General features: G+C 50.6%; 6 protein-coding genes and 2 non-coding genes across 19 annotated transcripts; 3 read left to right on the plus strand and 5 right to left on the minus strand.

Moving 5' to 3' along the window:
* Nucleotides 1-703: 703 nt before the first annotated feature.
* rpl3 (ribosomal protein L3) lies at nt 704-3,868 on the minus strand. The gene is made up of 9 exons (XM_057015868.1): nt 3,726-3,868; nt 2,943-3,135; nt 2,587-2,755; nt 2,142-2,277; nt 1,770-1,956; nt 1,430-1,692; nt 1,257-1,352; nt 1,033-1,152; nt 704-808 (listed from the first exon to the last, which is right to left on the minus strand). Exons 1-9 carry the CDS (start codon nt 3,726-3,728, stop codon nt 764-766), a joined length of 1,212 nt encoding a protein of 403 aa, XP_056871848.1. The 5' UTR covers nt 3,729-3,868; the 3' UTR covers nt 704-763.
* On the minus strand, nt 858-988 carry LOC130515608 (small nucleolar RNA SNORA54). The gene has a single exon (XR_008947223.1). It is a non-coding gene; the product is annotated as a small nucleolar RNA SNORA54 (small nucleolar RNA).
* Nucleotides 2,015-2,108, minus strand: LOC130515611 (small nucleolar RNA U83B). The gene has a single exon (XR_008947226.1). It is a non-coding gene; the product is annotated as a small nucleolar RNA U83B (small nucleolar RNA).
* A 164-nt stretch (nt 3,869-4,032) lies between the features above and the next one.
* On the minus strand, nt 4,033-8,409 carry slc25a39 (solute carrier family 25 member 39). 3 transcript variants are annotated; one of them, XM_057015876.1, is made up of 12 exons: nt 8,195-8,409; nt 7,067-7,175; nt 6,644-6,703; nt 6,469-6,519; nt 6,088-6,197; nt 5,932-5,999; nt 5,583-5,707; nt 5,343-5,516; nt 5,155-5,264; nt 5,005-5,086; nt 4,830-4,910; nt 4,033-4,761 (listed from the first exon to the last, which is right to left on the minus strand). In XM_057015876.1, the coding sequence occupies exons 2-12, from the start codon at nt 7,164-7,166 to the stop codon at nt 4,649-4,651; spliced, it is 1,074 nt and encodes a 357-aa protein (XP_056871856.1). In that variant the 5' UTR covers nt 7,167-7,175; nt 8,195-8,409; the 3' UTR covers nt 4,033-4,648. The 3 variants fall into 3 exon arrangements, with proteins under 3 accessions (XP_056871856.1, XP_056871857.1, XP_056871858.1); XM_057015877.1 differs by having other exon boundaries at nt 7,067-7,213; nt 8,195-8,380; XM_057015878.1 differs by lacking the exon at nt 6,469-6,519.
* Nucleotides 8,410-8,585: 176 nt separating this feature from the next.
* Nucleotides 8,586-15,842, plus strand: rundc1 (RUN domain containing 1). Its single transcript, XM_057015854.1, has 10 exons — nt 8,586-8,774; nt 9,172-9,264; nt 9,585-9,666; nt 10,004-10,098; nt 10,317-10,565; nt 10,742-12,164; nt 12,670-12,828; nt 13,256-13,454; nt 13,534-13,626; nt 13,750-15,842. The coding sequence occupies exons 6-10, from the start codon at nt 11,778-11,780 to the stop codon at nt 14,610-14,612; spliced, it is 1,701 nt and encodes a 566-aa protein (XP_056871834.1). The 5' UTR covers nt 8,586-8,774; nt 9,172-9,264; nt 9,585-9,666; nt 10,004-10,098; nt 10,317-10,565; nt 10,742-11,777; the 3' UTR covers nt 14,613-15,842.
* A 428-nt stretch (nt 15,843-16,270) lies between these two features.
* rpl27 (ribosomal protein L27) lies at nt 16,271-18,135 on the plus strand. Its single transcript, XM_057015903.1, has 5 exons — nt 16,271-16,358; nt 16,804-16,886; nt 16,978-17,147; nt 17,851-17,961; nt 18,048-18,135. The coding sequence occupies exons 2-5, from the start codon at nt 16,806-16,808 to the stop codon at nt 18,094-18,096; spliced, it is 411 nt and encodes a 136-aa protein (XP_056871883.1). The 5' UTR covers nt 16,271-16,358; nt 16,804-16,805; the 3' UTR covers nt 18,097-18,135.
* Nucleotides 18,136-18,410: 275 nt separating this feature from the next.
* ifi35 (interferon-induced protein 35) lies at nt 18,411-21,013 on the plus strand. Of its 7 annotated transcripts, none has more exons than XM_057015881.1 (10): nt 18,411-18,508; nt 18,719-18,744; nt 18,825-18,899; nt 19,006-19,110; nt 19,180-19,296; nt 19,367-19,511; nt 19,697-19,806; nt 19,883-20,066; nt 20,567-20,673; nt 20,747-21,013. In XM_057015881.1, exons 2-10 carry the CDS (start codon nt 18,730-18,732, stop codon nt 20,948-20,950), a joined length of 1,062 nt encoding a protein of 353 aa, XP_056871861.1. In that variant the 5' UTR covers nt 18,411-18,508; nt 18,719-18,729; the 3' UTR covers nt 20,951-21,013. The 7 variants fall into 7 exon arrangements, with proteins under 7 accessions (XP_056871861.1, XP_056871865.1, XP_056871860.1 ...); XM_057015885.1 differs by having other exon boundaries at nt 18,426-18,508; nt 18,825-18,872; XM_057015880.1 differs by having other exon boundaries at nt 18,449-18,508; nt 18,662-18,744.
* A 179-nt stretch (nt 21,014-21,192) lies between these two features.
* bcat2 (branched chain amino-acid transaminase 2, mitochondrial) lies at nt 21,193-26,973 on the minus strand. 4 transcript variants are annotated; one of them, XM_057015869.1, is made up of 11 exons: nt 26,722-26,973; nt 24,863-24,928; nt 24,382-24,582; nt 24,185-24,295; nt 23,789-23,908; nt 23,539-23,702; nt 22,910-23,052; nt 22,714-22,799; nt 22,507-22,647; nt 22,339-22,413; nt 21,193-22,065 (listed from the first exon to the last, which is right to left on the minus strand). In XM_057015869.1, exons 1-11 carry the CDS (start codon nt 26,755-26,757, stop codon nt 22,024-22,026), a joined length of 1,185 nt encoding a protein of 394 aa, XP_056871849.1. In that variant the 5' UTR covers nt 26,758-26,973; the 3' UTR covers nt 21,193-22,023. The 4 variants fall into 4 exon arrangements, with proteins under 4 accessions (XP_056871849.1, XP_056871850.1, XP_056871851.1 ...); XM_057015870.1 differs by having other exon boundaries at nt 26,740-26,972; XM_057015871.1 differs by having other exon boundaries at nt 24,808-24,928; nt 26,740-26,824.
* Nucleotides 26,974-27,002: the final 29 nt, after the last annotated feature.

A 27,002-nucleotide genomic window follows, 5' to 3' on the forward strand; every position in this document is an offset into this window, starting at 1 on the left:
TGTCACCGGTGTCCGTTTCCAGAAATCAGCCTTTAAAGTCCACTAACAGCAGAACTCCGATCCACGCTGCCCCCTGGCGGCGCAGAGGGGCATCGCAGGACAGAAGCCTGCAGAGGATTCGACCCATCAGGACGTTTTTAAAATCAAATATGGATTTATTCCGAATTTGGTTCGGTCACAGAAGCAGCCAGTAAATCGTTTTCAGTGACCTGCAGCCTGACCGCCGCGTCTGTCCACATCTAAAATTAACTGGTCTACATTTAAATCCACACCAGTGAACCTGCCAAGTCATCCAAACCCTCCCAGCTAAGATCACCGCCACCATCAACACAAGGATCTGCGTGTCCTGTTGATCACTACGTGCACACGCACGAATCAGAAGTGTGACTCTCCTCACTGCGTCCCAGCATGCACCTGGGCTACCTGGATGCCGTCCCAGCATGCACCTGGGGTACCTGGCTGCCGTCCCAGCATGCACCAGCTGCTTCAGGATTAAGCTGAATGAAACACTGCTGCTCCAACAAGCAGACATGGACCCTCGAGGTGTTGGAGAATGGGATGTTCCATCATCTCCAGGGCGATGGTCTAAGGCCAGAGGCGGAACACCAGGATCACCTCACACCTGTCCGAACAGGTCTGTCCACCACAGCACATCAGGGTCCACACCTGAAACCACCTGCTTCGACATCAAGAACAGGACGCGTTTTCTGGTGTTCCACTTTATTAGAGACAACAACAGCTGTGAGGGTTCTGCAGAGCCTCTTCAGGCCGTCTCCTCCTTGGCGAGGCGGTCCTTCTTGAGCGGTCCCTGTTGGACAGAAACACCCGTTAGACGCCGGTCCTGGCCGCCGTGGCGCTCGTGTTTCCGGAGAGTGAACAGGGAGCCAACACAGAAGGGCGCCGCTCCCCTGCCTCACCGGAGCTCGCTGTAGCACCGGAATGGAACCCGAGTTCACACGGAGGGTGAACCAGGTTACGAACGGTGCCGCCATTCAGGCTCTGATCATGAAACGTTGGAAGCTTCAGGCTTACCATGAAGGCCTTCTTCTCCTCCATGGTCTGGAAGCGCCCGTGACCAAACTTGGAGGTGGTGTCGATGAACTTGAGGTCGATCTTCTCCAGCGCGCGACGGCTGGTCTGAACCAACAGAGACTGAAAACAGAGCAGGTTCATTTAGAAGAGTGGACCCGAACGGCTGCATCCTCCAGAGCAGCCAGATCTTAAGCCGCCGTTGAAGACATTTGTCCACGTCTGACCTTGCGCAGGGTCAGAACCCTCTTCTTGGTTCCTACGACGCATCCCTTCAACATGACGAAGTCATTCGTCACCTCTCCGTAGTGGACGAACCCACCCTGACAGGAACACGGCCACAAAGTTAAGACAGAACACTTCCATCTGGTCCTGGAAGTCCTCCAGGAGCGTCTCTCACCAGGGGGTTGATGCTCTTGTTGGAGAGGTCGTAGTCGGTGGAGGCGTTGCTCTTCACCAGCTTGCCGTCCTTGGTGTGGAAGCCCTGGCCGATCTTGTAGATCTTCTTGTTGATCTCCGTGCGGTGGTGGTAGCCTTTCTGACCAGCACGGGCCACCGAGAAGGCCACGCGGGCCGGATGCCAGGCGCCGATGCACGCCACCTTCCGCAGACCACGATGCGTCTTGCGAGGAAGCTTCTTTGTGTGCCAACGGCTGGTGACACCTGGGACAGTGGACACGGTCTCCTTTAAAGAACTCAGGAGCGACCCCTCCAACCCCACACATGACCTTTGTCCTCACCCTTGTAGCCGTGACCCTTGGTGATCCCGATGACGTCGATCATCTCGTCCTGGGTGAAGACCGTGTTGACGGGGATGGACTGCTCCAGCTTCTCGCGGGCCCAGTCCACCTTGTCAGAGATGGTGCCGCCGTTGAGCTGCACCTCCATCAGGTGAGACTTCTTCTGCCTGATGGGCAGCAGGCGCATCTGCAGAGACAGGCGGCTTAGAACGGAGCAGCACGCGCACGCACAGCAGCACAGCAGCGTCGGTCTCAGAAGGAAGGCAGCATGGAAGGTCTCCTCATGTGTGTCGGGCGCCACGCCTGGCGCCAGATCCGTGGTCTCATCACAGACGCAGCTGAAGGCCGCTACAGAAGCTAATGAATGCTAACCTGTGTGTGGGTGATGACGCGGATGACCTGACAATACTTCTTCATCAGGTTAAAGTCCTTCTCCAGCTGCTTCTTGCCCTCATCGTCCTGCCACTTCTTGCAGTATTTGGTAAAAGCCTTCTTCTTGGACTTGTACCTGTTAGCATGTAGCATAGGAAGGGAAAGGGTTGGCACAGGTCCTTCATAGCCTGGGGCCAGCGAAAGGACGCAGTGCTCGGCTGCTCATCCTCCTCATGGTGCACAGAAAGGGGAACCAGCCAACAGATTTTGGCTCATGGCGCAGTTTCTAGGAAGCACTTTCCACTGGCCAGAGGAGCCTGGAGCTCATCAGGGCACGCGGCACCTGAGCGGAGCTGCCAGAGGCCACCGTGACGTTAGGCTGGCTGAAAACCACCATTTCCACAAAGCCAAGGACACCTGGAGCATCCGTTTCCGGTCCACTCACCAGTTCTTGTAGAAGCGGCGCTTGCACTCGTCGCTGATGTGTTCAGCAAAGATGGTCTTAAAGGAACGGAGACCACTGGGGGTGTTGACGTAACCCACGACCCCGATCACGATCATGGGAGGGGTCTCCACGATGGTGACGGCCTCCACCACCTCCTTCTTGTTCACCTCTGCAGGAAAACAAGTCAGTACGATGAGATCGAGGACGCGGCTGATATTTGTGATCTAAAGTTAATCCGATGTCGCTCAGTACTCGACATTCAGCAAGGGCCTGAGGCCCATTGTGTCCGCCCGTCGAGGGTCTCATCAAAGGCACACCATCACATCTCTACTCTCAAGCTTTGCCCCCCCACTCACTTGATCCTGGTCTGTCCACCTCACGGACGATGTGCGTCATGCCGGCCTTGTAGCCCAGGAAGGCCGTCATGTGCACGGGTTTGCTGGGATCATCCTTGGGGAAGCTCTTGGCTTTGCCTCGGTGCCGGCGGCTCCTCTTGCGGGGCAGAAACCCCAGAGATCCGTGGCGGGGAGCCGAAAATTTGCGGTGGGACTGCGAGAAACAGGGAAACTCTTCAGCAGACGGTCGAAATGAAAACTGGCATTTAAGTTCACCAGTGACGTCAGTAGTGTGAATTTACAACAATTTATAGTCTTTTAGTTTTAAAGTATTTCATATTAAAATTGCAGTTGTATCCTCCCACGAGAAGTATGAGTAAAACATACACACGACTTATATTTCCATCCGAGTCAAGAAAATGGTTCCGGTTACATGGACGTGCCACGATGCTAGCTTAGCCACAGTTAGCACGCAGCGTGCTACATGGGCACACTTTGTGCTGCCAAGTCTGATTACAGGTTATGGAATCTATTACAGCGGTCCTCGGGAAACACACACGTTATTACATATAGGTAACAGTAGCATTTTAAAAGAAAGAAAACCAAACGCTAAAGGCCCGACTACAACTGCCATGTTGAACCTTCTAAACACCGGCATCCGGTGAAAAAGATTGAAAACAGCGACTTGGAAAGGACGCATCAATTAAACAAAAACGTCAAAAATAAACGTCATATAAGCGAAGAACTGAAGTTAAAGCCAACGGATGTTGTAGATGACGGTGGGATTGTCTCAGATACACTCACCATTCTCAGTCCAGTCCGATTTCAAAGAGGCCCAACGTCAGGAAATGAAGCTATATATATGAAGAGGAAACATCGCGGGAATCGGCGAGACTCTCGTCTGCTACCGGAAATACCTATGTGGAGCCACGAGGTGCCGCAATTTCAGCACACAGCAGCTAAACGGTGAAAATGTTACTTTAAGACTTTTGATATTAGGTAAATATTTAAAAATATATTTAGACTTACAAGAGCAAAACACTTCTTTCTAAAACCACAGTTTGTAACGGTGTGATTTGTTGTGAATTTCATCTGAAACACAAAAAAACCCTTAATTTTTGACAATTATTTAATACATCTCATACATTTTTTAAAACAAATCAAGTCATTAACTACCATAATATTCATCATACAAGAAAAGACAATCTGCCAGATTAAGGCATAACAATGGTTTTATGAGCCAGTTGTGGAAAATTGTCACCAGTGAAAGAAGAAACCTGTTTCACAGTATATTTTTTTGAAATATAAAATAATTCTTTTAAATGTAACAGATAATTTGCTCCCAATTTTCCCCATGAAGATTTATGTAGACTAACGTCAAGGTTCCCTCCAGCCAACAGGAACGAAGCAATAACACAAAAACACTCTTTTTTTCTGTTTCACAGCACTAAAGTGGTACAAAAAGAACAAAAGCAGGAGATTTGAGAACTGAGTTGGTCTGCAGTCACGCCGTGCTTCTGCAGCTTATCTAAGAAAAGTCGACCGCAGTTGAGCTCAGCCAACAAACTGTGTCGGGAGGAGCCGAGGAACCCGGAGAAGTCGAGAGGTCTTCCTTCCCTTGGAGCTTGAAGACTTTGGTCCCTGAACAGCTCACATCACATTTTAACATTTCTGGGTGTGCAGCTTGCATGTGCGGCCTGTGCACACTTGTGCGCAGAGCTTCCTGTTCACGCACACTCTCCCTCCAGGTTCCTCCTCCGGAAAAAAGACTTTCCAAACTCGTAGGTGCTGATCATGATGGCGCAGGCCGGGGCCACTTTGATCACTCTGGGCATGAAGCCTGAGGAAGAAGCCAGCGGTGAACCAACAAGCAACCAAGGAGCCACTGAAGGTGAGTCTGAGCTCTACCTGCAAACAGGCCTCTGTAGCCCAGCTCCGCCCAGATCTCCTTCATGATGTGCCAGGTGGACGAGGCTCGCTTCAGAGAAGCTGCAGAGGGAAAATAGACAGGAGACATTTTAGAAACTCTTGTGTTCTTTACAGGTAAATGAGATGATGGGGAAAAGGGAGGGGCCTCCCAGACCTCCCAGAGAATCCATCTCTCCCAGCTGGATCTGTCTGCGGGTCTTCACCACATCGAACGGCAGCGTCAGGATAGCAGCGATCTGCAGCCAAAGGTTTGTGTGAGCGGCCACGATGGCGAGCACCGTGAAGCTAACGTTGGACTACTCACAGCTCCTGAAGAGGCTCCTGCCGTGAAACTGATGGAGACGTTGGCCTCGCTCAGCTGACACCACTGACACAACCGGCTCTTCAGCAGTTCGTAGTTGAACCAGTACAGAGCTGAAGACACACACTCACGTCAGCAACACACTCCTGCCGAGCTGCGTGCACGTTTGGGACCTGTGGCGCAGCTCTCACCTGAGAATGGGACGTCTCTGAGCACGGTGGGACCCCACCCCCTCCACAGAGACAGCACGCCGTCCTGGGACACTGCCGAGCGGATACAGGCGAAGAGCTCGCCGTAGGGTCGCCGGCGGGACTGCATCTTAGTCCGGACCAGCTCCAGAGGGCTGAGGACCGTCACCGCGCCCACTGCAAACACACAACCTCTGTAGGTCACCAGCGAGACGGGCTGTCCGCATGACGGCGTGGACTTACATCTGGCTATGCCCCCTGAAATCAGTGGGATGTGGTTGCCCTGGAGACCGAGGCTGTATCGCAGGTAGTCACGCAGCTGGTCGTAACAGGTGAAGTAGATAACGGTGGCGGGCACAGACATCATTCTACACACATGCAAATGAAGAGGAAGCCAATAAATACACTTTGAAAATAAATGGGATGTTTTTCTTCACAGCACACGGGGCCTCCATGCTGCCCCCTAGTGGTTCACAACCGGCGGAAAGTGTCGGGAATATTTTCAGAGACAGGAACTTCTCTGATGATCCCACTACAGTTTGGTCCCCGTATGGGTCTCAGAACCAGTATTTTCCAGTCCAGAAACACTCACAGCGTCGGTGGGAGGCCGCTCCACAGAGACCTGGCGCCTTCGTATCGAGTGATCTTCACAAAAGCATCCTACACAGAAAGAGGTGACCTGATGACGCTTCGGAATGGGAGGTGTGTGTGTGTGTGTGTGTGTGTGTGTTGGGGGGGGGGGACTCACCAGAGTGCCACTGAAGTGTGTCTGTGTGTTATACCATCTGGTACAACTGTTGCCCTTCTGACACACGTAGATGTGATCCAGTAATCCGTTACAATACAGGAAACACTTCCCTGTGGGGGGGCAGAAGTACAGCTGACTACAGTGGAGGAGAACAAACGGGACACGAAGACGACCTCTGTCCTCGTCTCTGATGACTCTTTATTGAAAAAGATTGACAGAGGGACAAGCTAAAGTGTTAGCACGTTAGCAAAAGCTGCAGGTTGACCAGAGCTGGCTGTGAGTGGAGGGACAGAAAAACAGGGAAGAAACGGGCTCGTGGACCTCTGCTGCGTCTTGGATTTTAAGATTTAGGGCGTTTTAGCAGCAGCTGTCAATACTCACACTTGGAAGGATGAATGACACTTTCCCATGGAGCCGCTGTGCAGTGTGAAGCTACAGAAACAGGCAGAGCAGCAGGATTAGAAAAGACAAACAGGCGCGAACAACAGGCGCAGCAGGTTAGCAAAGCAACAGTGAACAGACTCAGACTGTGGGAAAACCACAGAAGAAGACTGACCTTTGTAGAACGGAGTCTGCTGGGCCTGCAGCCGAATCTTTACCACGTCCAGCGGCGTGACTGCAAACACAGCAACACACACGGCTAACACACACGGCTAACACACACGGCTAACACACACTAAGTGTCTGAGGACGGAGGAAGAGGAGGGCCCCCCCCAAGTCCACTGTATGTACCCTGGTTCCGACTGTGACATATCGTGACTGACAGCGTTTGGACCAGCTAGAACCACATTACAGATTCTGGCAACATTCTCGCCACAGCAGAGCGCCAGTCGGGCCTGCTGGTGAGAGCAGGCGGCCATCTTCACTCAGCCGATCACCTCATTAATGAATCGGTCGATTGATCGGTTGTGATGCTGAAGGGAGGTGATGTTCCCCTCGGGTTCAGGTGGCATCAGGAGTGAGTGACCTTTGCTCTCACCAAAGACGGACGTGAGAAGGGCTCCGGTGCTGGACGCCATCATCTGCTGCGTGGGCGAGATGGCGGCGGCGGCGGCGTCTGGAGCAGCCCGCTCCCCCATCCTGGCCGTCTGTCGGACCACAGAAACACAGCAGCTGAGCCAGAGACCTTCCAGAGGAAACATCAACTCATTCTTCCAGGTGGAAATGCTCCATATTATCTGAATTCTTAGCGTGTGTTTTTGGTCCAATAAAACTGGTGATCGGTGATCATCTTGTCCTCCTGCTAGAGGAGCAGGAGCTACAGAAGAGGAGCTACAGAAGAGGAGCTACAGAAGAGGAGCTACAGATGAGGAGCTACAGAAGAGGAGCTAGAGATGAGGAGCTACAGAAGAGGAGCTACAGATGAGGAGCTAGAGATGAGGAGCTACAGGAGGGGAGCGGCTGCTGGACCTCAGGTGATGATAAGCTATCAGGGTTGTGCAGCCAGAGCCTCCTCACGGCTGCGGAAGCCGTTATAATCACATGCAAAGAGCCGAAGATGATTTGAATAAAAGACACGTTTCTGAGCAAATCTTCTGGTTTTACTGGTTTTCTGCTGTTCCAGTTCATCAGTTTGTTCTGACTGTTCAAATTTGTTGTATTTAAAATGAAAAAATGTTGAGTTAAAGTTTAATTTTAATGAGACAAATGACATTCCTGCTCTATGTATCACGTTAATCGGTTAAAGTGTTGATTAAATATTAACAGACAAATTCTGAAAACTGTTTTGACTAAATATATTTGATTAAAAAAAAGTGGGGGAATGTCTTCATAGCTGGTCAAATGACTACGAAATATACAGTTTAATTTCTCCATTAAGATGTTTTATAGCTTTCTAGGGTTTAATGACGCGGCTCTTTCAAAAACAAGCACATTTGTTCCTAAATGTTAACTTGTTCCAACGGAACCACATGTTATATGTTGACAGGGCGATAAAATGAACTAAAGTCTTCGAGCTGGCTCTCTGAAACGAGATGATTTAGGCGGCTTAGTTGCTCACGTTCATCTGGACGATGTTTAAACTGGACGAGACATTAGATTCGTCTCATGCTAATTGCTAAACAGCTAGCTTGTTTAGACGCTTCAAACCAAGCTAACAGCGGCTAACCTTCACTTTAGCTGCCAGTGACGCGCTGAAACGGAGGACTCTTGGTCCATTCCAGAGAGGTTAATCTCACTCCACCGCCACATCTAGAACCGAGGTTTCCTCCTGACTTTCAGGGACTCTAGATCACCCAAATACATGTTTTTTGCTTTGTTTTTGCAGGGCGGTACATTATGACGCCCCATCACCTGCGTTTTGAACGCGGAAGCTGATGCTGATGTGTAGACACTGTGCTGAGTGTTACAACCGTTGAGACATCATGCAGATGTTCTACAGATCAGCGCTGCCATTTCTGCAGGCACTTCCGCATTTTGGCCATACGGGACATCACGCCGCACTGCATGGAAACGTTTCTATTTATCGAAAATGTTTAAAAACAATCGTTTAATTTAGTCTATTTTAATTCTCTAACGACATTTTTGGTTATTTCATAACAGTGTCGAATCTTTCCGTAATGCAAACGCTTGAGACCCGTGTGCCTTCAGTCAGGTTCTGCTGTGGCATTATGGGAAATGTAGGCTTTCCGTCCTATTTGACATGAGGAAATAGTAAAACCGTTCACACCAGTCCGGCCTTCGTTAAGGTAAGACAAAACGTACAGATTTAGCAGGCATGATACTTTCTGCATTTTTTCTCTGCATGTTTATGTTTTTATTCAAGCCAAAACATAAAACAATTATTACTCAATTTAACAGATTAAGGGCAACCAAAACAATCCTATTTAGCGAATAAAAGGCTTTATTTTGAAAGATACATGACAAAATAAATCTGTCAAAGAATTGATCCAGTACATGCGAAGAATGATCAGCATCTCCAGATAATTAACTCAAAATAATGACATGGTACTTTTGAAACATCTTTTTGTTTGTGTGAAGATGTGATTTTTACACACTGTGTCCAGTCAGGTGTAACAGATGCTATATAAATAAAGATTGATTTGATTTGAGGTGTGTGTGCATGTGTGTATGTTCTTCTGCCAGATGCTGTCCAGCGTGTTGTTCTCAGGGGTTCTGCTGGTGCTGGTCGGGGCAGATCAGTGCCCAGGAGGAAGGTGTGATGTCTGCAGCGAGCAGGTCGGTGTTTCTGCCCCCTGCTGTGATGCTGTAGTCCCACCAGTCTGCTCATCCTCACAATCACCTCGACAGAGGACAATCTCCACAGAAACACAGCCCAAGCCTTTACCATGTTTCACAGTTTTTAAAATGGTCAAACTAAGAAAGTGACAAAACCGCCGGTGTAGTAGTAGACTTTCTACTTCCTGTTAAAAAGAGGAACAGTGATTTTTGCTGATAAAAAAAAAGCGGTTTCACTTCACTGTAGACAATAAAGGTTTGATTTTGTTGAAAGAGGATGAAATGAATTTGGAGAACAGTTGTATGTTTTATGTTTGCAGGAAGTTCTCTGCCCTGATGGAAAACGCTGCTGTCCTGAAGGTCACCTGTGCAGCTCGGACGGACGCTCCTGCATTAAAACAGGTGAAATCTGCTCCTGCAAACATCACAGATCCAGAAAACACAACATTAATCCTGAAGATTAACAAGATGCTCCTTTTTAATTATACCTTCACAACTTTATAGTCCATCTGGAAGTTCATTTATAGTCCATTTTAAATCACAAAATTCTGCAGGGGGAGCAGAGATTTTTCTGAAAAAGGGGGTCAGACCAGAACTCCATTTAGCCCAGAGCTCCTCTATAGGCTCCTATAAGTTCCTGCTGAAACTCCCTGTGCAGCCTGTCTGGTTTTAAATCGCGGAATTCTGAGCTCGTTGAGTGTTTCTGCTACACATGTTGAGAAGAAAACTTATTTTTCAGCTGTCGTTCCATGCAGTGACACTGAGGTGTGTCCAGATAATTACACCTGTTGTAAGGACGGAAGTGACAAATGGACATGTTGTCCTCTACCGCAGGTACACACACACACACACACACACACACACACACAAAATGTTTTTAAAACGACAACAGTTTCCCTCATTAAAGTTAAATTACAATATTATATTTTCCACTGAAAAATCCTGAGGCGGAGAAAAGGAGCATCTGCTTGAACTCTGTGCTACACACCGCACCTGTTTCACTTTAGTGAAAAAAGAAGTAGGTTCCACTTCCTGTCTCACTTCCTGTCCAGGCTGTGTGCTGCCCAGATAGGAATCACTGCTGCCCCGCCCAGTACAGGTGTGACGAGCAGAGCACCTCCTGCATCAAGGGCGATTCAGTGATGTCCTGGTTCCCAAAGCTTCCTGCTGCCCTTCGCATGGACGCCGGCCTCCAGGTGGCGCTCCGAGACGTCCAGTGTGACGAGCAGACCAGCTGCAAAGACGGCCAGACCTGCTGCAGAACATCACCCACCACCTGGGGCTGCTGCCCCTCTCCAGAAGTACAAGAAATCTGTCTTGTGTTCATTCAAGAGTTTAAAAGTCCTGCTCTGTAGCTGGCATCAAGCCTGCGTGGGGTCCAGATTAGCTCCACCTGCATCTGTAACTCACATGTGGGGCTGTATTTTAATACTTTAATACTTAATACTGCTCTTGTGCTTCTCTGTCCTTTTGAAAGGCGGTGTGCTGCAGTGACATGAAGCACTGCTGTCCCAACGGCTACACCTGCTTGGAAGGAGGACAATGTTCCCTGAAGACCCGCCGCCTTCGCTGGTTCAACTGGGGCGACGAGAAGCTGATCTGACTGTTTGTTCTACGCAGTGATGGAACTGTTGGAGTCTGATCGTCATCAGTCTCTCTCATTTCTCCTTGTTTTTCCAGCTGCATTTAAAAGAACGATGTAACTCACGTCAGTAATCATTTCTATTAAATTGAGTCATTAGCATGAAACTGATATTTGAATTAAATCATCTTGAGGTTTTGATATTTTTCCTATCTAATTAAGCTGTTTTGTGTATTTGAAGCGATATCGTGTCTGCAGCTTATTTTTAGTTCTGGATCAGAATTCTCCTGAAGGAACAACCCTTCAGCTTGTTTTCAATTTTGCTTTTTCTATTTAGTTATTTTCATTTAATTGAGAAAGCACATATTTACATTTACATCATATTTATTCCCATCTTAAGTGGCCTGTCTCTCTGATCCCCTCCCCCTTTTGCTTTCAATTTTTACCTATTTTTAATTTGAAATCAAAAAGTTGGATTAATCACAATTGGATTTTTCACATCATATAAGATTATGTTATTATTTTTCATATCAAAGTACTGCCCCACGTCTTTTTTGGGGGCGGGGGGGTCAGAAATAGAGAAGAAAATGTGTCAGAAAAAGAACAAATTTACAATGAATGCTAGAACCCTGTCTAATTTAGTCACTAACTACTAGTGGCAGGTCCTAACTCACACTGATCCAAATCACACAGAAATATTTGATTGTTTTCGTTGTTGTCTTATGACGTCCGTGACTTTTATTTTGAAGGGATGCGCTCTTCCGCCGCTGTATCCGCTCTTACGTTCACTCCCTCCGCTGACGTATGAATCATCGTTTCCAAGATGGCGGCGCACCTGTTTCTGTGATCCGTGTCGTCCGCGCAGGAGCAGCCGGAGCGAGGGGTCTCAGCCCGTCACGTACACGCGCACGATCACGGTTCCGGCTCCAAAATGTCCACAGAGGAACTGTCAGCATCCGACAGCGAGGCCGCCTTCGCCGGTGCTGGGGAGCGCTGGGCGCCGGTGGGCGCTGTGGCCAGTCCGGAGCTCGAAGGCGGCACCGTCGGCCGGTCGCTGTCGGGAGGCTGCGAGGCGGCCGCCGAGGAGGACATGGCCGTTCGCCTGGAGAAGCTGGAGGAGGAGCAGGCCCTGCTGAACTCCTCTCTGCTCGCCCTCACCTCGCACTTCGCCCAGGTCCAGTTCCGGCTGAAGCAGATCGTTCACGCTCCGTGCGCCGACAAGGAGAAGATGCTGGCGGAGCTGGAGGAGTTCGCCTTCAGGGGCTGCCCGCATGTGGTGGGCTGCCGAGCCCGGGACGAGGGCCAGCTGGAGAACTCGGTGAGGTCTGCTGGTCCAGAGACCAGAGTCGGAACCACAGTGGTTTAGCATTATTTTGTGGAGCGGTTTTGGCCCAGTAAGACTGGAAGGATCGATAATCATCGTGTGTGTGAATGTCGGAACACGTTTCTTCTTCCTGTTTCACACCTTAAAGCTGATAATGTGTCACTTATGACAATTATAAAATGAGATGCGAAGCAGCAGCTGGTGATGGAGGAGGGCACCGTCTCCCATCGTTCTTGCGTCTTCGCGTCCATTTTTAAAGAGACAGAATCAGCACAGCAGTTTATTGTCAGGTGAGCTTCAGGGCTGAGCTTCATGTGGTTGGTCGAGTCTGAGCCGCGTTCCCGTGCTGGCTCTCTGTGGGCCAGGTCTTGCTCTTTGTTGTGGTTCTCTGCTCCCTCCCAGGAGGACCTGGTGAGATGGAGGCTTTGGTGCTAACACGCCAGCTAACCTTGTCTGTGTGCTTCCTGGATGCTAAAGCGGTCGTTTGTGTGACTCTCAGACTGAAAGGGAGACGAGAGAACGTCTGGAGGCTCAGCGAGAGAAGCAGAAGGATCTGATCTTTCAGCTGAAGACGCAGCTGGACGACCTGGAGAGATTCGCCTACCAGGAGGGGAGCTACGACTCGCTGCCACAGTCGGTGGTCATGGAGAGGCAGAAGGTAGGAGAAGGCGGGGGAACCTCCGGAGTCCTCTCAGCCCCCACTGAAAGGACTCCGTGGTTGATGTTGACGTCTGGATGTTTTGTGCTCTGACGGTTTTGAAAGTCTGATCAGGTGGAACAAGTTTTAATCCTCTCGGGGCTGTATGATCAGCTGTTCTCGATGTTTCTGACAAAACCTGTTTTCTTCTGCTCCGTTTACCTTTGAAACTTGTGGAAAAGGGTCTAAAGCAGCAGGTGGCCTCCGCCGGCGTCGAGCTGCAGCCTCGTCACTGACGCTTAAAATCCAACGGGGCTTAAAGCTTTCAAATCGTTCGCCAAACTTTTATGACTCAAAAATTGCCCCGGTGGGGGCGCTAGAGGGTAAGTGGTGCGGCCCCTGCACAGCAGATGAGCCGATAACCTTCAGCCTCTCCTCCTGCTGTCAGGTCATCATCGATGAGCTGATTGAGAAGCTGGACGTGAACCTGAACGAGGACATCGGGAAGCTGTCGCCCGAGGAGCTGCGGCAGCGGGTGGACGCCGCCATCGCCCAGATCGTGAACCCTGCCCGGGTCAAAGAGCAGCTGGTGGAGCAGCTCAAAACACAGATCCGAGACCTGGAGATGTTCATTAACTTCATCCAGGGTGCGATGAGCGGTCTGCTCCGCGGTTTGGAATGGACCTGCGGCTCTGTGGTCTTAACCAACGTCTGTCCTCCTCACAGATGAGGCAGGAAACCCGCTGCTGTCGGAGGACGGGTCCAGTCAGCGCTCGCCAACCTCGGCCAGCGGCAGAGCTTCAGGGATGAAGAAGGGTGGTAGGTGGCACCTCGGCGTCTCTCTGGGCAACTGTGCTAACATGCTAGTGGCAGAGTTGCTGCAGTCACCAGTCTGAACCCACCAGGAAGAACCCGGTCACATAAACCTCTGTCTCTCTGCAGTAGATCCCCAGCAGGCCCAAAAGATCCGAGAATCTGGCCTTCAGCTGATCCAGAGGGCGCTGGCTGTGCTGCAGATGTTTGCTGTCAGCCAGTTTGGCTGCAGCCCTGGACATATTCCACAGAGGGTGTGGCCTCCAGAGACGTCCGAGCAGGACTACGGACCCCTGCTGCAGCGCCTGGAGGGCGCCGTGGAGAAGGTGCGGGTTCTGGGCTCCCGTCGGCAGCCTGCCCTCGAGCACGTCGTCAACTACACCAGCAATGCGGCACTGGGACCTCGAGACGAGCTCACCTCGTCGGTCAGGAAGGAGCTGGCGTTGGCTCTGAAAGAGCTGCTGGCTCACGGCCTGTTCTGCCCCTCCCAGACCATGAGCCTGGTCCTGGCCCCCATCTCCTGCCTGCTGCCTCACCACCCTGCTCCTCACACCATGCACCCCTGGGACCTCTTTGTGAAGTATTACCACTCCAAGAACGGAAAGGCCTTTGTGGAGTCGCCGGCCCGCCAACTGTCTCAGTCCTTCAGCCTGCCTGTAGGGGGCGGCCCCGTGACCGTCACCCCCAAGCAGTCTCTGCTGTGGGCCATTCACAGTGTGCTGAAGGAACACGGTCGCTACAAACGGGGTCCCGACACCAAGTTCAAAGCGCTGGTGTGCATGGCTCTGAACGAGCAGCGGCTGGTGTCGTGGCTCAACCTGCTCTGCAAGTCCGGGACCCTGGTGCACCCTCACTACCAGGCCTGGAGCTACATGGCCCAGACGGGCTTCGAGGGAGCGCTGCGCATCCTGGGCCGCATCAGTCACCTGAGGTTCAACCTCCCGGTGGACCTGGCTGTGCAGCAGCTGAAGAATATCAAAGACGCCTTCTGAGCAGGACACACGCAAGATGAGTTGGACCAAACCGCCCCGGATCAAGACGCCCTTCACGTCTGGAACTCGTTTGGATGTTGATTCAGTCTCGACTCACCTCAAGTATTTGACTTTTGCCTGCTAAGTGAGAGTGGTTGGGGGGTCTGATTAATGCATATAGCATCCTTTGGTGTTAGCCTGCCTTAAAACAGAGAAGAACCTTCTGTTTAGTGACACCTTCCTGACCTTTGGGACCCCAACCCTGACCTATGCACCAAAGACCCCCAAGTAAGTGCTTGATCCTGTGGCTCCTACATAATAATGTGGACCAGTGACCAAATAATGGACCAAAACTATGTAAACGGGGACAAATATGACCGACATGCTAATGCTAGCATGACGCTACTGCTGCGTTACTGTCTGGTCCAGACACTGTAGCTATTGGGTGTTAGCTCACGGTAGCAACGTTAGCAGCTAATGCAAGACTTTTGATCCTTGAAATTTTAAATGAGTGCTTTTTATTTATTTAGCCAGTAGTTGTGTGTCTGCTGAGCGCTCGGTTCGTCGGTGGTGATGTGGTCTGGCTGCGATGCAGGTTTCATCTTCTTGCCTGCTGCTTCTCTCCCCCCCGGCAACAGACAGCGAGTGGCTTTCGATGTTAATTTAATATCCTATTTATTTCCATTTGTAAGACAGTTGCAGGATCATTTTGGCTCTCTGGTAACAAGTTCTTCTCTTCCAGAGACTGAGAAACGTTGCACGTGTGTAATCTTTCGAACTTGAATGTAAAAAGGCCCGATGCTATTAAAGCCAGGTTGGATTCCACATTCTGAATGTTTCTGTCCTGTTGAGGGCCTGAAGCCTCCATCTGTGATTAACCTCTGACCTCTTAGATGTCTTTATGTCTCCTGAGATTTTACCAATCTGCACCTTGTGATTCGAGAACATTTTAACTGTTACTGCAGAAACGGGTCTGTTTGTAGTTACTTTTAACTCTATAGTTGCTTTATATTTTCTTTGATTTTCTCAGTTTTAATTAATCATCTGTTTTTTTGGAGTGCACATTTTATCTAGAGCAGATTTCTTTGATGTTCCCATTTTGAATCTCACACTAAATCATTTGTTTTCTGTTATTTTTATTTGCTTGCTTTAAAATAATGAAGATAAAATTAAGTCTATATTTGTGAATTGTGAGTCTTGTTTTTATCATGTTCAAAAACTATATATGTAACTAAAATGAAATATAAATGAGTTATTGAGTCTGAGAATTGGTCTTTTAGAATTCAGAGGAAAGATGCATGAATTGTTTTATTAATTGTCAGAAATGGCAAAAGCTGCATTTATATTAGTGAAATATCAAATTTTGCCCTCATACACAAAACTCTGGTTACAAATTTACATTTTCACAGTAAGAAAAACAAAATAAGCAAATCAAATAGTCTCAATTGTTCTATCAACTGTAACTATCAACTCGCCTCGAGGTTGATTAGAAATGTATCAATAAATGAATGAATATAAAATAAAGAGTGCAGTTTGTTGCTTGGAATAAAAGCCAATCCTTTCAAAATAAAAAATATCTATATATTGAAAAAACATGTGGCTTTAGTTCAAGTTAAATACATTTAAAAGCACCGTTTTATTGTAACAAAGTGAAACCTTCCTTTAAAGGCCCAACTACCCGGAAGTTACGTCACAGCGGCGGGGTCAAAGTTGAAAAAACCCTCCCCTACTTCCTTTCCTGTTAGCGGCGGCCGTAGAGCAGCAGAAGTGAGTGTAAATTTCCTTGAAACAATCTTCATCCATCTTCCCAGATCACTTTATTATTACCGTTTTTGCCACATCAGTCTGAGGACAAACACTCCTCTAACTCAGGCCGGTCCGTTCTCACTGGCTTTTTACATCTCTAAGGAGAGTTAAGCAACTATTAATAACCTTTCGGTGCCGTGGCGCATAATTCAACATGGCCGCTTCCATTTGGCTCCCAGCGGATCAGTTGGCACCGAAACGTTGCTGCTTCAGTGGGAGCAGAACTACGCCGCCGATGTTTGATAGGAATTGGTTGCGCCCGTGTTACTGAAGCCCAACGCTGACTAGCTGGTGGCTAATGCTAATGCTACGCTAGCAGCCGGGCGGCAGTAACAGCCCGAGATAAACGGGTTGAATTTGATGTCGCACTGGAAGCAACTCGACTGTTGACTGTTTCCTTTGATAGATATGGGCAAGTTCATGAAGCCTGGGAAGGTGGTGATGGTCCTGGCCGGACGCTATGCCGGCCGCAAGGCTGTCATCGTTAAGGTTGGTGTCGCCTCCGCCGCACGGTCCAGGTGGTGTCCGCCCGGTACCACGAACCTGCCGGCAGGTAACCTCTGAGCTCTGGTGTTCGCAGAACATCGACGACGGCACAGCTGACCGCCCCTACAGTCACGCCCTGGTCGCCGGCATCGACCGCTACCCCCGCAAAGTCACCACCACCATGGGCAAGAAGAAGATCGCCAAGAGGTCCAAGATCAAGGCCTTCGTCAAGGTGTTCAACTACAACCACCTGATGCCCACCAGGTCGGTGGTCTTGCCCTGGTGTTGGGGGAGGTTCTGGATGGGGAAGATGTTTCATGTGTTTCTCCAGTCGTGTAGAAATGTTCATCTTATTTACCTGTAATGTTCTGACACCAACATCTGGATGTTCTCCACCCGCTGATCTGTCCTTATGACAGAATGATGATCCGGTTCTGTTCATTGTCACTAGAACTACATTGATTGGTGATTATTGTATCATCCTAATAGTCGGTGCTGTTCTGGGGTCGATGCTGTCTTTAATAGTCTGAATTGATATTGACCCGTTTTAAAAACCCAGTCATTTCAGCCACCCCCCCCACCCAGATGTGGGAGGCCTTAAAGTTCTTCATAACAGCATGTTTAGTGACATCAGTCGTCGTCAGTATGTCTGCAGGCTGGTTCTGTTGGAGCGTTGAAACAGGCGGAGACGATTGTTGCTAATGAACGAACGAATGAATGTTCAGATGAGTCGAGGGTGAAATCTGTCAGCAACTTTAGCGAGCGGCCTCAAACCTGCGGAATTATCCTGATTCTGTGACCGTGGTCACGCTGCCGCCATGTCAGTGAGCGCTGAGAAAGCCGATGGATCCTCAGAAATGTGGAGTTAAATGTCCGGACGTGTGAAATGTCTCCCCGCTGAGCCTGTTTACCTGGAAATATCCCAGGGTGGCCCTGGGTCATGTGACCTGACGTGTGCTCCCTCCAGGTACTCCGTGGACATCCCTCTGGACAAAACTGTGGTCAACAAGGACGTGTTCAGAGATCCGGCCCTCAAACGTAAAGCCAGGCGGGAGGCCAAGGTCAAGTTTGAGGAGAGGTCAGTCGGGCTACGCGGGAGCTGAGGGTCTAACATCAAATCACATGTTCGCTTTGACTGAAGCTGGAATTTCATCTTTCTTCCAGGTACAAGACGGGCAAAAACAAGTGGTTCTTCCAGAAACTCCGATTCTAACTTCAGTTTCACAAATAAACGTTTAAAAATGGACAAAAAGAGGCTGGTTCTTTCCTTTTTCCTTGGCGAGGCTCATAACTGCTGAGGCTTCTGTGGTGGGGGTGAAATGTCAGCGGTTAGCGTAACGGACTACATCCGATGTGTGAACGCTACGCTAACGTTTGCAATATGCTAAAGAAACCTTAATAGAAAATTAAAATGAATTTAGTCAACGAGCACCAGCATATTTGTTTTGGGTCCTTAGAACTCAAACGCGTGCTGGCCTGTGACGTCAACATGCTAATGACTTTCACCCGGAAGTGTAAAGAACTTACGGCGGTGAACGTTACCCCTTCAGGGTGACGCGCCCCCTGTCGGCCAGGAGGCAAATGAAAACGAAAGTAAAAGCAAGGCGTGATTTTGTCTGAGGAAGGTAAGACTTGAGAATTGCTCTAAAAACAACTACATTTGGGTGTTTGGCTTTCATCTTTCATCCTAATCTGTTTTGAAACACCAAACTTATCGATCGCACCGATTGGAAGTGGTTCTTTAAAACTTGTCGATTGTTCTCACCCGTCCGGGTCAGAGAGAACTCAAGTCCGGTCGACGTCTCTCGAGCTTCGTTAAACTCTTTTTCTTCCAGATCTGTTCACGATGTCATCAGAAGAGGTGAGACACATGATTCCTTCGTGACGTATTTAGAAACTCAACAGATATTTCGATGAACCGCTGGATTAAATGTGTTTTAGGATTTCAGCGTGGTGACGATTCAGTCTTCACCTGAAGATCAGCCGCAGGTACCCGCAACCATCGGCGACTGTCTGGTGGGGCCGAAGCTACAATTCTTTTAGAAACAGACGAGTTTTGTGTGGAGACAGTTGTGGAACAAATATTGAGTCAGTCAAATCTTTCCTGCTGATGGGCCAACAGGAGCTGGTGGACCTGACCGTCAGCCAGCAGCAGATGATGTTTGCAGCCTTCGACAGCAGTCGACCGGGCCAGGAGAACCGCGCCGAGAAGCTCCATCTGGAAGAGGTTCGGCCGATGGAACGATCCGTGTACGTGATCCACTGGGGGCAGATAAGCAGAGGTCTTGTCCCGTAGGCGAGGCTGAACCAGCTCCGGCAGGAGGAGGACGAGCTTCTGAAGAAGATCCAGAGTGTGAAGGCTGCCCTGAGCGAGGAGGAGAGCCTGATGGACAGACTGAACCAGCAGGAGGACGTAGGTCCCTCGGAGCTCCGCCCACCGCCACCAGCGCCCACATCCCGCTAAATCTGGGCCTCCGTTTCAGGTCTTGTCCCGTCTCCCTCAGCGGGACATTTACTTGGGACTGTTGACGGCGTCGTCCAGGGACGCGCCGGCGTGGGACATCAAGTCACGTGTTGTGTACCCGATGGACGGCGGGACGGCGCTGATCACGTTCGACGAGGACGCGGGTGAGTTTACCTGCCGTTTCCAGGTGAGCGACACGAATCTTCTGAGTGGGGTGGAGATTCAGCGTGAGGGATCCAGCGTGAGGGATCCAGTGTGAGGGATCCAGCTGCTTCCTGGGTGGATTTAGCTCAGGCAGGACGTCTGAGAGTAACGAGTCTTCAGCTGATGTTTTCTTGTTGCTTCTCAGTGGCCAAACAGATCCTGAAAATGAAGAAACACATCGTGTTGCTGGAATGTGGGCACAGGATCACGGTGGAGGCCCAGCCGGTCCAGCTCGTGGTGCCCAAACAGGTGGAGGTAGAAGAACCCGACTAAAATCTGACCGGCCGTCATTGGTCTCCGTCAGCGGATTCACTGATCTTTTGTCCTGCAGATGGATTCTGTGATCTGTTCTCGCCGGATTCTGGTCTCCAATCTGCCGCAGATGGAAGCGGAGAGCCTGGTGGACAAGCTGGGCTTCCACTTCTCCAAGAAGGCGAACGGAGGCGGAGAGGTGGAGAACTGCTGGCTGGATAAGGACTCCGGGACGGTGGTCATCCTGTTCTCAGAAGAAGGAAGTGAGGACATTGTTGTTGAGCAGGGCTGCTCCGGGGCTGCTCCCGGGGTTGCTCCCGGGCTGCTCCGGGGCTGCTCCCGGGGCTGCTCCGGGGCTGCTCCGGGGCTGCTCCCGGGCTGCTCCGGGGCTGCTCCCGGGGCTGCTCCCGGGCTGCTCCCGGGGCTGCTCCCGGGCTGCTCCAGGGGCTGCTCCGGGGCTGCTCCCGGGGCTCCTCCGGGGCTGCTCCCGGGGCTGCTCCCGGGCTGCTCCCGGGGCTGCTCCGGGGCTGCTCCGGGGCTGCTCCCGGGCTCCTCCGGGGCTGCTCCCGGGGCTCCTCCGGGGCTGCTCCGGGGCTGCTCCAGGGGCTGCTCCCGGGGCTGCTCCTGGGCTGCTCCCGGGCTGCTCCAGGGGCTGCTCCCGGGCTGCTCCTGGGCTGCTCCTGGGCTGCTCCGGGGCTGCTCCCGGGCTGCTCCCGGGCTCCTCTGCCCCCCCCGTGGTAACGTTTGTGTGTCTGCCCCTCAGTTGTCGACGCGCTGGTGCACAAGGAGTTCCACAACATTGGGGTGCACAAGGCGACACACACAGTCCGAGTGGGGCCGTTCATCAGCGGACAGATGAGCCGACTGGAGGTGATCGACTCCCTTTCCTGCTTCAGGTTTAGTTTTGGATCTTGTGGGCTCATGTGGCCGTTCTTGCTTCCAGGCCAAGGTGCAGGCTTGTTCCAGGACGGTGCTGCTGACAGGAATCCCGGACGTCCTGGACCAGGACACCCTGCAGGACATCCTGGCCGTCCACTTCCAGAAGGGCAGCAACGGCGGAGGCGAAATCCTGCAATGTCTGTACAACCCGGTGGGTCAGTGCACGTCGGCCATCTTCAGCAGCCAGAGCAGCGTCTCATCAGCATAAGCTCCGCCCCCTTACGGGCTAACGAACCCAATAAAGCAGCTAATAAAGTAAAGAAGGTGGAAATGTGTTGTTTTCTCATCTTAAAGTTACATTTAATATTGCATAAAATAAGAAAATGCTGAAACCAAAATATATGAAACTAACTGCTTTAATTGCTTTTTCTGTGGTTAAAAAACAAACTTTGAAGTCTAAAACTGCATCCATGAATCAAACCAGCAGGAAAAGAATCAGCAAGTCTGGTGTCAAAGTGCTCAAAACCTTCAGCAACGAGGATCATTTCTGATTTATTGTAAAAACAAATTAAAGTAACGGAACATTAAAACGAGACTCGTCTCCAGGAGACGGACCCCAAGTTCTCGGGGGGACCAGAGTTGGACGCACGTTTGGAAAACTGAAAAAACAAAGTTTTCTAAAAGTTGATCTGAAAAATGTTGGACTGGGAGTTTGTTCAGAGGGACGAGCCCCCGTCGAGCCCCCGTCGGTCCAGTGAACCAGCAGGTAAAGGTTGATTAAACCTGAACTGAACATCAGACGTCTGCTCTTCCAGATGTTCCTCGTGCATCGAACTCTGGTTCCTGTCACAGACTCAATCACGTCAAGCAATTTAAAACCTCGGGAGTGTTGCGCTACATTAGCTCCTCCTCCTCTCCAGGGTCGTCCAATCATCATCTGTGTGGGTCAGCGATCACATCAGACCACAAACATTCAAATGGAAGTGTTTCTCTAAAAGCTGCACCTTTACGAAGGCGCTCAGTAACGTTGATACAGTAACACAACAGCTCAGATGGCCTCAATCTACAGGTCACACACACACACACTTAAAAAGGTCACTACTGTTTGTTCATCTCGTACAGCTAACGTGAACAATCTGTCCACAGAATAATCGAACATGTTTGAAGTGTTTTCTACTTTGTCGTAAACAGCTAACTCCACAATTTAAATTACTTGTAATATTCAGTTAGAAAATGACGGAATCCCGTGAAGGTCCACATTAGGGGGAAAACAGGAAAATAAGTAACAGGAAGCAGGAGTGTGTCGACAGGAAGATCATGGAGCCGTGACGAATACGACTTTTAAACGACCACCGGCGCCCATTTGCTGGGAGTGCGTCCGTACTGTCGGGAAAAAGAAGAAAAGGACCGGTTCAAAAACCGTCTCTCTGAAATGGGTTAAACTCACAATATTAGTCAACATGAAATGGAAAAAAGGTTAAAAATATATTAAAACAGTTCAGTTCAATGGACTGTAGAAAAGGAGAAAGTTAAGTTTTTAATTTTTTAAACGTAAATATGCAGACAAAAACACATCAAAGCAGCTACTTTGATGTGACCGTTTGGTGCAGTTCCGCCTGTTGCCACCAGGTGGCCCCATCCTCGCCGAGTCCTCACCTGAATATCAGTAAGCTCTTTGTAGAACCTCTTGGCCAGCTCTGGACCGTTCTGCATGGTGGGGATGTGGATCGTCTGCCAGGGGAACAGAACCATCAAACATAATCAAGAAGGTCGTCAGGGCGCATCAGTAAAGGTCGTCCCATCATGTTAACGAGGACGGCCCACCTGACCCCTGTAGAGGAGGCTGCCCACCGGACAGACCACACAGGCCGTCCCGGCGCCAAACATCTCCAGGACCCGGCCAGCCTCCAGGGCTCCCAGCAGCTCCTTCATGCCCATCGTCCGCTCCGTCACCTTGAACTCACCCTGAAGCACCAGAACCATCAAACATGGACCTTTCGTCCTAATCAGCACCTAATCAGCTCCTCCTACCCACAACCGGGCCAGATCCAGCAGAGACTGTCGAGTCACTCCCGGGAGGATGATTCCATCCAGAGGAGGGGTGACCAACTCCCTCTCTGGGGCACGCACGCGCACACACACACACACACGCACACGCACACACACACACACACAGGCATGAGTGGCCAATGACAGCTTCCAGTAGGACCAGTAGAGTGGTTCTGACCTCCATTCTCATTGGTCCAATAGATGAAGAGGTTCATGGTCCCGACCTCGGTGATCTCCTCCTCTTTCCCGTACAGCCACAGGACCTGCTGACAGCCGCGCTTCAGCGCCTCATACTGCACGGCGATGGTCGGCCCGTAGTTCCTGCAGATGTTTCAGAGAGCTGCTGCATCACTGACTCAGAAACAAATCAAAAGTGATCAGCCGTCAGTTCTGATCCAAGCTGATTCCACAGGAAACAACCAGTCGGCCAATCACAGTAGAGGTTTCATCTGACTGCTGCTAAATGGAGGGGTTAGTGGGAGGGGCTGCTGGGAACAGTGGGAGGGGCTGCTAGGCCTGTGGGAGGGGCTGTGGCAGCATTACATAAGCACGAGGCGTTGGTTCAGGATGTGTCAGTCGTGTTGCAGCTTTGATTACAGGCTGTCTGGAATGTGGCAGCATCAGTGCCAACAACAATCACGAGGACCGGCCCGACTGGTCTGACCATTACTAACCAGTGAAGCTTCATCATGTTAGCAGGGGTCAGCGGGGTCACGTGACTCCCAGGTTCAGGATATCACATTTCTGTGGTTAAATAGGAAGATTGCATCATCCCTTTTTGATTAAAGCTAATGTTAGCTGACCTACCCGCCCATCTTAAACGCACCGACTCCACCTTTCCAAGCTCGGACAAACGACGGGTCAGCCAGCAGAGAAACCGGGTTGAAGGATCCAGTGGCGAAGTAGGGTCCCACTGGGCCGATGATGACGAATAGCATGGCTTTCCCAGCCCGAGACACCCCGAGGGAGGGCTGGAGAACAGAGGTGGAGTCAGGTGATCCGAACCAGGAAGTGCCTGTTTGGGAGTTACAGGTTGGAGGTCGACACCAAGTCTCACCTCAGTTCCTATGAAAGTGGGTCTGATGTAGAGACTGGCGTCCTGCGAGTAGGGAACCCACTCCTGGTCCACCTCCACCAGCTTCTTGATGCACTCCAACAGTTCCCCTTTATCAAACAGCTACAGAGACAAACGTCTCGTCATGTCCAAAACCTTCAAAAGGCCTGAAAATCTCCCGAAAACAACAGGATCAACCATTTTAATTTGAGATAACTGACTTCCTTCTCACTTTTGTTTCGTGTTAGAACGATTTAAAAGGATTTGAAGGTCAAAGCGGCTGAAGCGCCACACTGACCAACCCTGCTGTTTACACTCAGCAACTGAGCCTCGTCCCGAGTGTCCTGGGGACACGTGTCGGTCCTGCTGGATCAGCAGCAGCTTCGGAGGGGGACTCACGGGCAGGCAGCTCCTGTCGGCGCTGCGGTGCATCCGCTCCATGTTCATCATCGGCCGGAAAAGCCGGACGTGGTTGTCGACGCCGCGAAACGCCTTCATGCCCTCGAACAGCTGGATGGACACGGCCAAGGACACAGGACAGCAGTTGTACGTTTGTCTTCCCTGCTATGTGTCCCGGCGTGTGGGTGTGGCCTCACCTCTATGGAATAGTGCAGGGCGGAGCTAGCAGGGTGCAGCGACAGGTTCTGGAAGGGTTTGATCTGAGGAGCTTCCCATCCGCTCTCCTCGGACCAGTTAATGGTCAACATGTGATCAGAGAACTGCTTTCCAAAAACCAAGCTGGAGGTCTCGGGCTTGGGCCGGCATGTGGCGCTGCGCTCCAGGACCAGATCGGCCGCCTGGCGCAGAGGCGAGGAACCGAGACAAGAGGAGCGAAGGAAGAAGCAGACGAGACCGAAGCAAAGCGGGTGACAGATACCAGTGATGTCTTTGAATGTTATTAGCAGAGCATGCTCTTAAATTAGTGGACGCGATCACAGAGGAGGCAGAATCGGTCCTGATTCAATCAAATTAAACTGAATTAAACGATCAGTCAGGAAATGGGAGAAAGATGAAGAGAGAACCTTTAAATTCTTGGTACAGAACATAGCGTTGAAGATCCCAGCGAGCAGCTTTTACCTTGAAGGAGCTGGAATATCGCAGCGAGCGGAAGTTCCGGACCTGCAACAGTCGTCCCTGGAGCGCCTGGAGACAGGGAGACAGGAGACAGGTGGAGACAGTGGAGACAGGTGGAGACAGGAGACAGGTGGAGACAGGGAGAGACAGGTGGAGACAGGTGGAGACAGGGAGACAGGTGGAGACAGGGAGACAGGTGGAGACAGGTGGAGACAGGGAGACAGGTGGAGACAGGTGGAGACAGGGAGACAGGTGGAGACAGGGAGACAGGTGGAGACAGGTGGAGACAGGTGGAGACAGGGAGACAGGTGGAGACAGGGAGACAGGTGGAGACAGGGAGACAGGGAGACAGGCAGGCAGACATGGGGACAGACAGGGAGACAGACAGACAGACAGGTAGAATAGTTCTATAGAACTGAGGGGCCACGATCAGAATCTTATCCACTGAGTTTTTCCCTGTGAGAGCAGCAGAAAGTCTAAGACTAAGAATGTTGAGGACAGATGACTGGGTCTGTCTGCCCTCCTGTCCTGTCTGTCCTCCTGTTCTGTCCTGTCTGTCTCTCCCCCTGTTCTGTTCTGTCTGTCTGTCCTCCTGTTCTGTCCTCCTGTTCTGTCCTGTTTGTCTGTCTGCCCTCCTGTCCTGTCTGTCCTCCTGTCTGTCTGTCCTGTCTGTCTGTCCTCCTGTCCTGTCTGTCCCGTCTGTCCTGTCTGTCTGTCTGTCCTCCTGTTCTGTCTGTCTGTCCTCCTGTCCTGTCTGTCTGTCCTCCTGTTCTGTCCTGTCTGTCCTCCTGTTCTGTCCTGTCTGTCCTCCTGTTCTGTCCTGTCTGTCTGTCCTCCTGTTCTGTCCTCCTGTCCTGTCCTGTCTGTCCTCCTGTTCTGTCCTGTCTGTCTGTCCTCCTGTCCTGTCCTGTCTGTCTGTCTGTCCTCCTGTTCTGTCCTGTCTGTCCTGTCCTGTCCTCCTGTTCTGTCCTGTCCTGTCTGTCCTCCTGTTCTGTCCTGTTCTGTCCTGTCCTCCTGTCTGTCCTGTCCTGTCTGTCTGTCTCCTGTTCTGTCCTGTCTGTCTGTCCTCCTGTCCTGTTCTGTCCTGTCTGTCCTCCTGTTCCTGTCCTGTCTGTCTCCTGTTCTGTCCTGTCCTGTCTGTCTGTCCTCCTGTCCTGTCCTCCTGTTCTGTCCTGTCTGTCCTCCTGTTCTGTTCTGTCTGTCTGTCCTCCTGTTCTGTCCTGTCTGTCCTCCTGTCCTGTCTGTCCTCCTGTCCTGTCCTGTCTGTCCTCCTGTTCTGTCCCGTCTGTCCTCCTGTCCTGTCCTCCTGTCCTGTCCTGTCTGTCCTGTTTGTCCTCCACCAGCTCGGATGTCAACGTGGACGACGCAAGATTTTCCTGTATTACAAACATCGCTTTAAAGATTTTGAAGCTTTTTTCAAAATCTCCCGTGTGTGTTAAAATATTTATGTTTTAAAAATAAAGCCGAAGGGAAGAATTATTATTAGATTATAATAACCAAATAATTATGAACGCAGAATCCGGATTAACTGAATAATGTACCCTAACTCCACTAACTCAGTTTGGCTGCCAGTGATTTCAAAAAGAAATAAAAGTCAAGTTTGAGTGTTTGGCCGAAATGTTGCGCGTGTCGGTGAATGTTTAACCCGCGTGACCGCGACTCTTCAGGATTCTTTCAGTGTTGGTTATTAACAAGTTCAGCACTGGTCGAATTTTAACATGAAGACTGGCTGAAGCCGCTCTTTTTGCGGTTCACTGCGGGAAACGAACTCGGTCAAAGCCGCCGAACGACGGCGCGTGCGGGTCGCTGGTGCCGCGGGAATCATTGACGGGACGGGCGATAAAACGGCCACAAACACGCACTTTGCTCAGTGAACTCACCGACCGGAAGGCTGCCATCTCCGACACGCGACGAGAAATGGCGCTTTAATGGCCCGGGCGGAAACAAATGATCGGCTCAATGTCAACACTTTAGTTCCGCCTTGAAATACGAGACGCGGCCCAGAAACCAAACAAAAATCAAACTGCTTCATTTACAGCCACGGCGAACTGTTAAGTCTTGGGTTTGACCTCATTTTTGCGTTTTATTGAGACAACCCAACTTCATCCGGACAGTGAATAACTACAGAAATAAGGTTTGTGAT

This window comes from Takifugu flavidus, chromosome 18, assembly GCF_003711565.1.
Source record: "Takifugu flavidus isolate HTHZ2018 chromosome 18, ASM371156v2, whole genome shotgun sequence".
NCBI lineage: Eukaryota > Metazoa > Chordata > Actinopteri > Tetraodontiformes > Tetraodontidae > Takifugu > Takifugu flavidus.

What these genes read in the sequence shown, in the direction of transcription:
- rundc1 (XM_057015854.1), top strand. Translation starts at nt 11,778, where the DNA reads ATGTCCACAGAGGAACTGTCAGCATCCGACAGCGAGGCCGCCTTCGCC. An exon ending in AGGGCCAGCTGGAGAACTCG is followed by an intron (nt 12,165 to 12,669) that starts GTGAGGTCTGCT and finishes TGTGACTCTCAG; the next exon opens with ACTGAAAGGGAGACGAGAGA. An exon ending in TTCAGGGATGAAGAAGGGTG is followed by an intron (nt 13,627 to 13,749) that starts GTAGGTGGCACC and finishes GTCTCTCTGCAG; the next exon opens with TAGATCCCCAGCAGGCCCAA.
- bcat2 (XM_057015869.1), bottom strand. Translation starts at nt 26,757, where the DNA reads ATGGCAGCCTTCCGGTCGGTGAGTTCACTGAGCAAA. An exon ending in CCACTTTCATAGGAACTGAG is followed by an intron (nt 23,703 to 23,788) that starts GTGAGACTTGGT and finishes TCTGTTCTCCAG; the next exon opens with CCCTCCCTCGGGGTGTCTCG. An exon ending in TTGGACCAATGAGAATGGAG is followed by an intron (nt 22,800 to 22,909) that starts GTCAGAACCACT and finishes TGCGTGCCCCAG; the next exon opens with AGAGGGAGTTGGTCACCCCT.
- slc25a39 (XM_057015876.1), bottom strand. Translation starts at nt 7,166, where the DNA reads ATGGGGGAGCGGGCTGCTCCAGACGCCGCCGCCGCCGCCATCTCGCCC. An exon ending in TGTCATTCATCCTTCCAAGT is followed by an intron (nt 6,198 to 6,468) that starts GTGAGTATTGAC and finishes GCCCCCCCACAG; the next exon opens with GGAAGTGTTTCCTGTATTGT. An exon ending in CTACAGAGGCCTGTTTGCAG is followed by an intron (nt 4,762 to 4,829) that starts GTAGAGCTCAGA and finishes CTTCTTCCTCAG; the next exon opens with GCTTCATGCCCAGAGTGATC.
- ifi35 (XM_057015881.1), top strand. An exon ending in CACGTTCGACGAGGACGCGG is followed by an intron (nt 19,512 to 19,696) that starts GTGAGTTTACCT and finishes GTTGCTTCTCAG; the next exon opens with TGGCCAAACAGATCCTGAAA. An exon ending in CCTGTTCTCAGAAGAAGGAA is followed by an intron (nt 20,067 to 20,566) that starts GTGAGGACATTG and finishes TCTGCCCCTCAG; the next exon opens with TTGTCGACGCGCTGGTGCAC.
- rpl3 (XM_057015868.1), bottom strand. An exon ending in ACAAGAGCATCAACCCCCTG is followed by an intron (nt 1,353 to 1,429) that starts GTGAGAGACGCT and finishes TGTTCCTGTCAG; the next exon opens with GGTGGGTTCGTCCACTACGG. An exon ending in GGGTTCTGACCCTGCGCAAG is followed by an intron (nt 1,153 to 1,256) that starts GTCAGACGTGGA and finishes CTCTGTTTTCAG; the next exon opens with TCTCTGTTGGTTCAGACCAG.
- rpl27 (XM_057015903.1), top strand. Translation starts at nt 16,806, where the DNA reads ATGGGCAAGTTCATGAAGCCTGGGAAGGTGGTGATGGTCCTGGCCGGA. An exon ending in GCAAGGCTGTCATCGTTAAG is followed by an intron (nt 16,887 to 16,977) that starts GTTGGTGTCGCC and finishes TGGTGTTCGCAG; the next exon opens with AACATCGACGACGGCACAGC. An exon ending in AACCACCTGATGCCCACCAG is followed by an intron (nt 17,148 to 17,850) that starts GTCGGTGGTCTT and finishes TGCTCCCTCCAG; the next exon opens with GTACTCCGTGGACATCCCTC.